Source organism: Sinocyclocheilus anshuiensis, unplaced genomic scaffold, assembly GCF_001515605.1.
Source record: "Sinocyclocheilus anshuiensis isolate Anshui unplaced genomic scaffold, SAMN03320099.WGS_v1.1 scaffold2253, whole genome shotgun sequence".
NCBI lineage: Eukaryota > Metazoa > Chordata > Actinopteri > Cypriniformes > Cyprinidae > Sinocyclocheilus > Sinocyclocheilus anshuiensis.
The window spans coordinates 150101-162573 of record NW_015551131.1 but is presented as its reverse complement, the minus strand read 5'-3'; the positions used below and the strand labels follow the sequence as shown (position 1 = coordinate 162573).

Here is a 12473-nt window from a genome sequence, read left to right as displayed (position 1 = left end):
TTTGCCATAACATTACTACATTATATTCTATGGGTTTAATGCATTTGCAGACAATGTAATTACATGTAACTGTCACATAACTGTATATTCACTGTTTTAGAGAAGAGTGCCATTGAATGTATAGCTAATATTAAGTGGATTTTCATTAAAAAAAAAAAAAGAAACTGAAAACACTGGATTAAAAAAAAAAAGGAAAAACTCCCAATAAATGGCCAAACAGCAATGCTATTAGAACATTTATTGTTATATCTTGCATCATTTACATCTATTTTTACATTTGATGTTGATTTGAGGAGTTGTTACATATTATTGCCATCATACCAACTGAGAATTTATTGCAGTGATTTTAAATTCAGTTGAGGTATCTGTCTGACATATTATGACATAACATTGATGTTTTATATAAAGTCTTTAGGGCCATAGGCTATAATATGTTGTTTTTAGATAAATTGCTCAGAGACCAACCAGTTGGACAGAGGTTATGTACAAATCATCCAAGCACCCAATTCTATAGGCTACGTTTCATTAACATTGCAAAATATTATTAAACTGGAAAGAAATTAAAGATCCATCTTTGATTGTCAAAAGAATTCCAATTGTGGAGGTCTGATTGGTTAAAGCTTTATTTATATAGTACCTTTTAAAACAGTGTTTACAAAGTAGCCTATTTTACAGAGAGATGCATATGTGCATTTGCAGAAAAGATCAAAATACAAAGATAAAAGATAAAAGTTAGTAAAACAAAGTAGCTACAATAACCAGTTTGTTAAAACAAAAATACAACAATAAAAAAATCAAGGAAAGACCCCACACAAATCTGTTTTGAGACTACTTTTTAAAAGTGCATAATGATAACCTTTGACAACGTTTAATTCAGGTGCGAAAAGAATTAATATCTATAGCGCATGAGCACAGAGAGATTTGTGAGTGCACAGGACACAGTTTGAGTGAGAGGAGAGACACGTTTTAAGCGTCCGGTTTTGTGCGAGAGCAAAGGAAATCCGCGCGCGAGCGGAGAGATTCGCACTTGCGCATTGTATTAATGTGCTTTTGCGCTACAATAATGCGCTCTCGACATTTGTCAGTAAAATAACGCCATAATAGTAGCCTAATTTAGTTGCTATTGTCTGAGTCATTGACGTTAAGCAACAAAAGAAAGACAGAAAATCACGCACTGCTCTTGACTGAAAAACTTTAGTAGCCCTAAAGATTAATCTAAATGTATTTATAGAAATAAATATGTCTGCTTGAAAGAATTAAGAATACGGTAAACAAGTTGCTATAAAGAATGCATAATTAGCCTATATAACCATTGGTATTTCATTAAAAAGAAGACCATGTTCTTGTTCTTTATGAGAAGTGGTTTTATTTCATTTGAACCTAAAGGCATGTTGTGTGTCACCGCAGTTAAATCGGTGTCTATCATGATAAAACCTTAATATCAAACCTACATAATGAGTTTAGAAATTTTAGAGAAATGCTTAATAATAAATCGGCTCAACATCGTGATGTCTATCAGCCATCGGCGATGGACGATGGCATCGTCTATCAGCCCAACCCTAGTCCAGAGTGATTTTCTTAGCCCTTTTCCTCACTCTGGAGGTGTAAAGTTCTTGGAGGTTGGGTAGAGGGGCACCAATAATCCTCTCAGCAGTCCTGACTGTCCGTTGTAGTCTACTGATGTTTGTTTTGGTAGCTGAACCAAACCAAACAGTTATAGCTGAACACAGGACAGACTCAATGATGGCCAAATAGAACTGTTTCAGCAGCTCCTGTGGTAGGTTGAACTTCCTCAGCTGGCAGAGGAAATACAGCCTCTGCTGGGCCTTTTTCACGATAGAGTCAATGTGAGTGTCCCACTTCAGGTCCTGAGAGATGGTGTTGCCCAGGAACCTGAATGACTCTACTGCAGCCACAGTGCTGTCTATGATGGATGTAAAGATCTTGGAGGCTGGGCAGAGGGGCACCGATAATCCTCTCAGCAGTCCTGACTGTCCGTTGTAGTCTCTTGATGTCTGATTTGGTAGCTGAACCAAACCAGACAGTTATGGATGAACACAGGACAGACTCAATGACAGCAGAGTAGAACGAGCTTGGATTTCCTCAGCTGGCGAAGGAAGTACAACCTCCGCTGGGCCTTTTTTGCAATGGAGTCTATGTGAGTGGCCCACTTCAGGTCCTGAGAGATGGTGGTTCCTAGGAATCTGAATGACTCCACTGCAGCCACAGTGCTGTCTATGATGGTGAGTAGGGAGAGTGCAGGGGGGCTCCTCCTGAAGTCCACGATCATCTCCACAGTTTTGAGCATGATGAGCTCCAGGTTGTTAAGACTGCACAGACAGCCAGCTGCTCAACCCCCTGTCTGTAAGCAGACTCGTCTCCGTCCTTGAAGAGGCCGTATGTGTATGACTGCAGTGTCGTCCGCAAACTTCAGGAGCTTGACAGAGGGGTCTTTTGAAGTGCAGTCATTCATGTAGAGAGAGAAGTGCAGTAGATGCAACCCTGGGGGCGCCAGTGCTGATGGTGATAGTCCTGGATGTGAGTTTGCCCAGCCTCACTAGCTGCTGCCTGTCTGTCAGGAAGCTGGTGATCCACTGACAGATGGAGGTGGGCACAGAGAGCTGTGTGAGTTTGTCTGAGAGTAGGTCAGGCATGATGGTATTGAAGGCCGAACTGAAGTCCACAAACAAGATCCCTGCGTAATTCTCAGTTTTGTCAAGGTGTTGCAGGATGTAATGCAGTCCCATGTTGACTGCGTCATCCACAGACCTGTTTGCTCTGTAGGCAAACTGGAGAGGATCCAGCAAGGGTCCAGTTGTGTCCTTCAGGTAGGCCAGGACCAGTCTCTCAAGTGACTTCATGATGAATGTGTATGAAGGTGAATGTGTGAAGTGCAGATCAGAGCGGATGGGGGGGTGGTAGACTGGCCTTTTCAAATCGGCAGTAAAACACATTCAGATCGTACCGACCTACAGGATTCTGCCTGTAGGTCGGTATAAGATGAACCAAACAGTGATCAGAGAGCCCCAAAGCTGCCCGTGGAACAGAATGATATGCATCCTTAATTGTTGTGTAACAGTGATCCAATATATTACTATATTTACTGGTGGGACATGTAGCATGCTGTCTGTATTTTGGCAGTTCACGGGAGCCATTGAAAAGTTCAATATACGTCTGAAAAGCAGCGTGCACATTTCCAGTTAAAAATGCTTTTACAGGAAGTGTCGCCACTCAAATCAGCAGTGAACAAAACTAGTCAAAACTAGCCCACAGTCTAGTAAATGTTGGCATACTCTTAAGTTATTCGTGACCAATGAACAGCACATTGTGTGAACGAAACACCATGAGCCAGGAGAGACCCTCAGACATGTCAGTAATGAACATTAAACGGGTCATTCATGTAGATTTTGACAAGTTAATTTCAGTTAATCGCTGCCATGTCTGGTGGAAGCCGTTTAGCCCTTAACCAAGGTAGGACACTACTTTTATACTTAAAGGGTCATGAAACCCCAGACTACTTTTTATGATATTTTAGCACAGGTGCCTGTGTTGCACATAGAAGACAGTGTTAGCATCCGTTAATTTAAATTGTTGGAGAAAACTGGTTAATTTTAAGCTTTTTTGCCCTTTTTTTATCTTCCGTGTTTAAAATCTACATCGTGTTGACGTCACAGTTTGTGACGTGGCAAAGGACTATAGTATATCGATGACGTGTCGGTATCTATTAAATTATTCATGAATGAATGAATGAATGGATACATTTATATAGCGCTTTATTGTGCATTGTTGTACACCCAAAGCGCTTTACAATCATGTAGGGGGTGGGGGGTTGTCTCTCCTCAACCACCACCAGTGTGCAGCATCCACTTGGATTATAAGACTGCGTGTTCTTACCCTATGAGAAGACGCTTCGCTTAATTATTCACAACAGCTTGTGTTGATTTGCTATGACAGACACTTCAGACTGTGAGACCTGCGTACTTTAACTTAGAGAAACGTTCATGGATCGAAGGAAAGTGTTTGTTTTTGCTTTGTGATAAGAGTTTGGCACAAACGCGATTCATTCACTTATGGTGCTTTTCCACTGCGTGGTACGACTCGGCTTGGCACGGCATGGCTTGGCTTGCATTTCCACTGCAGTTTAGTACTGCTTTAGAGTGGGCGGGATTATTCACATGTTGTTATAGTTGCGCCGCCTCTACTGCCGCAACTCCTGAAAAACGTTTTCATTTCGCATCGCCCCATCAAGCTCGCTGGATCCACTCCTCTGCTATCAACGAGAGGAACGTCTACTTCCTCAACAGACAACGAAACAGCCATTTTTTGGTTGTTAAAAAAAGGTGTGCTCGTTCAAAACAGTTGTGTTCGATCCTTCGCTGGCTGTGCTGATTTAAATCTAGCGGTTCTGTTGTGTCTCTGTGTCGCAGGTAGTGACACAGGAAGTGACGATTCTCTCCGGCCAATCAGTGATCAGCAGAGTTTAAACGTCACGTTTTGGTAACGGTACGGTTCGCTTGGAACCTCAACCAAAGTGGTACTGAAAAAGGTACCAGGTACTGTACCCAGTGGAAAACCCCTCAAAAGTGAACCGTACCGAGCCGTACCATGCAGTGGAAAAGCGCCATTAGTGAGTGTAACCATTTTTACAGCTCCGTGATACAACCCGTCAAAAGACTTATTTAAACACCGCAGAATAAGCCTTAAAAGTTATCAGAGGTGCAACAGCGTGTTCATATATATGTTTTCGATGGTTTGTGTTTTTAACTCGATGGGAGCGAAATGAAACTGTCTGAACCCGAAGCTGTATGTGTTGTCTGTCTCCACTCTTCCCCCTCCTCCGCTCCGCACCACGCCCACTTTTTTAGCATTTTTTTAAAACTGTGGTGAGAACTAACCAGTGCTGAAACAGGGGGTTTCATGACCCTTTAAAGTAGTTTTTTGTTAAAACTTCTGTTAATAATTTGCTGATGCAGTTACAAAAAGACTGCATTTTTCTGCAGACTCATGAGTTAAATGTTGCCCATGATCACAACTATCATAGTAATCATCTTAAAGTTGGCATGAACATAAAATTCACCCCATCTATTCTCTGTTACAGATCTTATTGTGAATGATTCCACCCATGCATGTTTCATTTTTTTAACTGCAAAATATTTAATCAAAATTTTAACTGAATCTCTCTAGTGACGTATGCTAGATGTCTCCAATCATTTAGACCTCTTAAAATGCCCCTATTATGGATTTTTGAAAATAACCTTTCTTGCAGTGTGTAACACAGCTCTAAGTGAATGAAAACATCCTGCAAAGTTTTAAATCTGAAAGTGCACCGTGTATAAAGTTATTGTCTCTCAAAAGAAAGAGTCGACTCTGAATCATTGAAACGAGTCGTTTTTAAAATGAATTCCAAGCCGTTTCATGTTGACGTCAACATGAAACATTAGCTTATTGCCCGCCCACTTGTTGGTCTTTTCTCGTTGGTCTGAATGAAAATGCAAATTCATTCTTTGCCACTAGGTGCCGCTTTTGCAGCTGTAAAAATAGCGGTTTCCCCGGTAACGCTGTACACAAAGTAGCACTGCGCTCACAAACGCTGCTTTATCAGGAATTACAGGCTCATGATGAAATGAAAATGAGACCGATCGGACCAATCACCAAGATTAGAGTCACGCAAAGGAGGGGTTTGGAAAAATGAATCGTTGAGCGAATAGTTTGGGAGTCGTTGAGCAAATAAGGTAAAAAATAATGCATATTATAAGACAATGAATGTGTTTTTTGACCCTGCATGCATGTCAACCTGTTGTTGGGGACTCCCAAAACCAAAATATGAACCTTTTATAACCCATAATAGGGGCACTTTAAACTCCACCACCGCAAGCTTGTGTTCACATCTCAAAACAACAAACTGATGCATTAAACAAAGTCCCAGCCCTACATCTTTCCCTTTTTCAATAGTCTGTTACACTCGGATGTGTGGCGCAATACAAATAAAAAGATCTGTCACAACTTCTGTTAAATAAAAGACAACAACATGTGGCATAGGGCTGGGCGATATGAGCAAAAATCTCGGTAATGTTTGGCTGATTTGAGGTATACGGTATGTATCTCGGTATTTTGTATTTGGATTAAACAAATAAAGTGAATGTAAGCATGTAGGCATATATTATGTGAAAAAAAGGGTTAAAATCACATTACATTCTAACATTGCAAACTAAAAACAAAAATGCTTTTAAAGCAGAAGTTACATTTACTAAACTAAAATGAAAATAATAAAAAAGCACAGACTAATTGAGTAATTGCGTAAAAAGGCTATTTTGATTACCCCATTACACTTTACAGTTAGTGCTATCATACAAATACACTTACTTGTAGGTTTAAAGTTCTACATATGTCACATTTATTGTCCAACTACAAATATTTCAGCAAAATGTATATTTTAGTCAGAGTTATGAGCTCTGTCTGTCTGCTCAATATACCGCCCAGCCCTAATGTGCCATATAATTTGACAATTACCCCCATCTTTAGTCCAAGCGTACCTCCTGTTCTCGTGATCCATCAGCCCCTCCTGTGACACTCTGAAGTCCTCCAGCGGAGACTGGTAGCGGGCCTCGATCGAGCCCTCCCGCCCGCGATATCCCAGCGCCTGGCCCGGAGACGAGGGCAGGGGGGACATGGAGGACGCGGAGGAGACGGAGCTGGTGTCCCCCATCCGCTCCCGGCCCACCTGCATGGCCATGGCCCCCGCCGCCGAGAACGGACTCAGCATCTCGCCGTTCTCATGCTGCAGAAGAAACCAGCCGGCCATTATGACACAGCATATCAGCCGATGAATAAAGTGTGTTTCTACATGCTGTGACGCCCACCCTTCCTCTGACGATGTCCATGTGCACCAGCAGAGACGCCAACTCCAGATCCTCACTGTAGCTGTTCTTCAGTGGGACCGACCGGTAGCCTACAGACCGACATTAGGACATTATTATTTCTATTTAATTACCTTGATTAACTAGTTCAGGTGTGCTTTATTAGGACTAGAGCTAAATGGTGCGCTCAAGTCCTCCTGGGAAGTTCGCATTTAAGTCATAATTACGGCATCTGGTGCATTCAAGTCACTTTGGTCGGAACAGGATGGCGATTTAACTTTTCTACATAAAGTTCAACGATTTTTTTAACTGTACATCCACAAAATGATGAATAAATAATGTGCATCGTGTTTTTGCTTTTTTTCCGTTTTTATGAAGGTGATGTAAACTGAATCATTATATGAAGAGTTAATTGCAAAAACAGATCCGTTTTTTTTTTTTTTAATCATGTTTTTTATTATGTTATCATGTTTTAGTTAGCTGTATTTTTTAGTTATTTTTTACCTAATCAAAATAACCCAGCTGCAATTTGATTGAAATTAACGAATGCACAATGACAAAAACATGATTATTGAAAACGGTTTAAAAACGGAGTTATCTGTTTTTGCAAATGAACTCTTCATATATTCTATGGTGATTATATAATATAATATTTTGTATATGTAACTTATATAGTTTTATTGTACATGACAACAATTTTGTTTTTATTAATTTCAACAAATTGACCATCAATACAGATGCTGCATATCTATATATAATAATAGTCTCTGGCTGCATCCATTGCATCCGACATGTTTACCCCCAACTCTTCCTCATGGCTTACAGAAAATTTTGAGTTTCCCACTTGTAAAAACGACTTGGGGGCGTTCAGCTCGTAAATACGATCTATCCGACATGACTTAAAACGCACCACAACTCTGCAATAGGACTGCTCGATTAATTGAAATTAAATTTCATTCACGATTAGGCAAAAGCTGCGATTTTTACACGCAGCTTGTCAGTGAAGCACAGATCTGTGATCAGTAGTAAATATTGCTCCATCCGAAGGCCAGAGGGCATGAATAAACAGAAGATTGAACTGCTTTCATTGATTCAACGTGACTAATAAACACAGGACTACGACAATATATGGTTTATCGGAGTTCTTCTTCTAATTTTCATTATAATGAAGTATATTTATAATGCAATGCTAATCGACATAGCCTTTATCACTGCTTAAAATACTATGAAATATGTTGCGTGCCTTATTCTGTGCAAGAAGCCACATCATCTCACAGAAGGATTTTATTTCTCGACTGATGTTATGAAGTGAGTTTGGAGTAAAAACATGTTATTAAATGTGGTATTTTGTTGGCCAAGAGGTTCATAAAAGTTTGGGAAGATGTTTGACGCATGTTGCTTTTTCAAATGCAAGTTTTAAGCGACTCAAACTCGCCGTGCTTTCAGATGGAGCAACATTTACTACTGATCACAGAGCCTCTGCGCATAACAGCTTTCATAATCGCAGACCATTTTCATAATCGCGCTAAACCAGACGATTTAATAGGTGGACAGTAGTGAACTATTTTTACTTTACTCAAGTAAATTTAAAAAGTATCTGTAGTTTATCAGAGTGTTTTTCTTTGGAAAACTTTGCTTCACTACATTCCAAAGCATAGTGTCATACTTTTTACTGCACTACATTTCATAAATAAAAGTTTTTGTTTGTTTTACCTTTAATACTTAAGAACATTAAAAATGTAGTACTTTCTTGTACTCAAGTAAATCTTTGAATTACTTTTACTTGAGTAAAAGAAAGAAAGTAATAGATTTCTAATGTAATTAAGTTTTAAATGTAGCGCTGTCAAACGATTAATCGCACCCAAAATAAAAGTTTTTGTTTACATAATATGTGTGTATACTGTGTATATTTATTATGTACATATAAATACAAACACATGCATGTATATATTTCAGAAAAATATGTTGTTCATATATTAAATATATTTATATATAATATAAAATAGAATAATATAAATGTATATACTTGTAAATATTTTCAAAATATATTCTGCATGGGTGAGTATTTATATATACATAATAAATAAACACTATGCACATACATATATTATGTAAACAAAAAAAAAATATTTTGGGTGCGATTAATCACGATTTATCGTTTGACAGCACTAATTAAATGATATTTAATATGAAACGTAGTGCAGTTAAAAGTACAATATTATACTTTGGAATGTTGTGAAGTAAAGTTTTCTAAAGAAAAACACTGATAAAGTACAGACAATTGAAAAGTACTTTTAAAGTGGAGTAAAAAATACTACTGTCCGCCTCTATTTTATATCAACCCGGTTTTGATAAGATAGTGGCCCTCCAGGAGCAGGACTGGACACCCCAATTTATTTAGAGCACAAAAGTGGTCATTCTTTTGCGAGCCATACCTGTTTTGAGGCAGTTGATGGGGAACGTTGCCTGGGCGAGAAAATTCTGGTCGTTGAACATGTCGATTTCATAGACCACAAAGCGCAGGAAGGCAAAGGAAGGATTGCACACAGTGAATCGGAAGGGTTTTCTGGGCCAGGTGGGTTTCAGACCGTTGTCCGCTGAGAGTAAAGCAGGTCAATCTTTTAGTGATCCCACATACCCCTACAATGTTTGTTCTTATGTGTTGTTGTTGTAAACGATTTGCATCTGCACCTCACCTTCAGAGTCAGTCCTCTGCTTGGCGTTGTCATATTCTGCTCCACAAACTTCGATCTCGATGAGAGGGCAAACGATGCCTCGACCGTGTTTGGGCAGGTGGCGCGCTCCCAAAACCTTAAAACACACCAACGTTCAGTTTCCTTCATTAGCAACTATTTGGTCACCCTCACATGATCAGTATTGGCTGATCACCTGTTTCCACTCGGGAGAACAAAAGCACAGACCAAACCCTGTACTTGTCTTTTCCTGTGTGTTTGGCTTCTGGTTGCTAAAGCATATTGCGGAATCTTTTTAGAATTTTTAGTCATTTGAATCTTTAGTGATTTTTTAGGAATAAAAATGACAAAAGAAGACATCAAAGTGAATTTGTGTATTCACACCAGGAAAGTTCGCTAGTTCACTTGCTTTGGCCCGGACCAAATACCATGTAGATTTTTTTTGTTTGGTGCGGTTCGCTTTCACACTGCCCTTTTTTGCAAGTGAACCAGAAATTGTAAACAAAACCTCACGTGTGCTAAGGACATCCATTCATTGGACAGAAATTCTCAAGCAGGGAAAAACAGGAAGTGCAAAAACAGGCTAATCATGGAGATCTTTCGTAGTGCAATTTATATTCTTTTACTGATTTGGTGTTATCAGATACTAACGCAATATGAAGAAACTTATGAGCATCATATGAGACAATGTCATACGATGTTGTAATTACGACTTGCCGAAAATAAAATCTACAGATATGAAATACTTAAAGCATATCACAATGTTAGTTTAAACATTTAACCTAGATAAATGTGCGCTATTAGGTGCATATCCAATCGTTTGTGCGGAGAGTGGAAGCTGAAGCGCGCTTCAGGACATCAGTGGAAACAAATGAAATACGCCGTCATTTTTGCTCATAAAGGTAAGAATAATACATCTTTCGGAACTGTAAATGGTCTACTTTTATTTGTGTGCATTCACAATATCAACAAAACGTTGTGCTCCCTGTAATCCAAGATGGATTTCTTTCTAAAGGCGCGTCCAATGATGAGATGGTGAGTCAGGATCATAAATTTAATCTGCGACACTGACTCGGAAAACACTAGTTTATTAATAAATATTTCAAATATCTCCATACTATTTTCCCCCAACATAGTCATGGTAACTTTTACGGCAAGCTTTAGCCTATTTAGCACGCTCACGTCACGTGGCTGTGCGCCATGGTCACGAAAACTCGTCATTTGCATGCATTTTTAAGCATTGTGGTTTAAAAACAAGTGATTGAAACGCAAAAAAAACAGCACTACATGTTCAAGCTGTCTGTTTCTGAGCGTGATTTCTGCAATTGGGTCGGATCGAGGTCGGGTCATATTCACACCTTAAACGAACCGTACCAGAGTTCGTTTGGAAGCGGACCGAGACCACCTCTTCAGCTGGGTCTCGGTACGGTTGTTTGGTCCGCACCAGAGTGTGATTGCTGTATTCACACCTGCCCAAAAGATCCACACCAAGAGGGGAAACGAACTTGAGTTTGATTCAATCGAACCAAACAAGACAGGTGTGAATACAAGTCTTTCTGCTCCAATTTAAACCTTTTTAGGTCTTAATCAGTGGGTTTTGGCTGTAACTACATTTATTGCTGCATTAGATATTACATGGCACATACAAATTAAACAATCAACAACATAATATCATTAACACAATATAATAAAAACAAACATTTTATAAAATTTGACATGCAAAAAGACAACATTAAGCACAACTCTATTAAAGATTCGGCCACGCTTTATTTTAAGGTCCAATTCTCACTATTTACTAACTATTAACTATGACTTCTGCATCAATAAACTCCTAATTTGCTGCTTATTAATAGTTAGTAAGGTAGTTGTTAAGTTTATGGGATTAAGATGTCTAGAATATGGTCATGAAGAATAAGGCATTGAGATGTGCTTCATAAGCACTAATAAACAGCCAATATGTTAATAATCAACTAGGTTATAGAGAGAACTGGTCCCTAAACTAAAGTGTTACTGAAGATTCTTTAAATATGCTTGTGATAAAAATTGTCCTTTATTTGTCGAAGACTTTAAGAACGGCAGAAACCCTGTCTAAAGGCCTTTTCACACTGCACGCGAAATTCGGCGCGATGACGCTGTTAAATCAAAACAATAGATCCCTCTGGGGCTATTCACACCAGGCACGATCATTCGTGGCACGAAAAAGTGAAGATTTTTTAATTTCGTCCTGTGTGTCGATTTTTTCCCCACCGCTCCTCAATGAAACAGCCGTCCAATCAGATTTGAGCTTAGATCACATGACCGGAGCAGCTGCTATTGGTGAGAGTGGTGGCGCTATTTCGAAAACCAGTGTAAACAAACACAGAAGAAGAGCTTTCCGAGAGAGAAGAGAGTTCTTGTTATCATTGGTGTCTGAGAACAGATTTCTTCTCACATGTTCTTAATATAATTTCCATTAATTCTCCACTGAATCATGTGATCTGGAGAGCACTATCCGTTTTCTTCCAAGTGCGCGATGGTTATAAGCAGTGTTGGGAAGGTTACTTTGAAAATGTAATAGGTTACAGATTACAAGTTACCCTATTTAAAATGTAATAGTAGTGTAACTTTTTTAATTACTTTATTAAAGTAATGTAACTGATTACTTTTGATTACTTTTTGATTACTTTTCTAAATTTCTAATGAATGTTTTCAACTGTTAATCATTTTCAAACATTTACACCATGCAGGGTTAACCTTACAGCATGTGCTCAACAATGATTGCTGTCAGACTTTCAAAATCCTTTATCACTTGAATTAATTATAATTATTTAGTCACTGCAAAATCAAACTTTAGCACCTCTTTTTACTTTTAGATCGTTCTGAGGTTAAATACAGATTTAAAATCATAACAAGAAATAGTTTAATAGCTATGATACTGTTTTTT

General features: G+C 38.9%; 1 protein-coding gene across 1 annotated transcript in view; it reads right to left on the bottom strand.

Annotated features, from left to right (window-relative positions):
- plcg1 (phospholipase C, gamma 1) overlaps positions 1-12473 on the bottom strand; it is an 88665-nt gene that overhangs the window by 5271 nt on the left and 70921 nt on the right. Inside the window, exons 29-32 of the mRNA XM_016453378.1 lie at positions 9554-9668; positions 9293-9454; positions 6861-6949; positions 6534-6778 (exon numbers count right to left, since the gene is read on the bottom strand). Coding sequence (XP_016308864.1) covers positions 6534-6778; positions 6861-6949; positions 9293-9454; positions 9554-9668 — 611 coding nt within the window. The remainder of the gene's footprint in view (positions 1-6533; positions 6779-6860; positions 6950-9292; positions 9455-9553; positions 9669-12473) is intronic.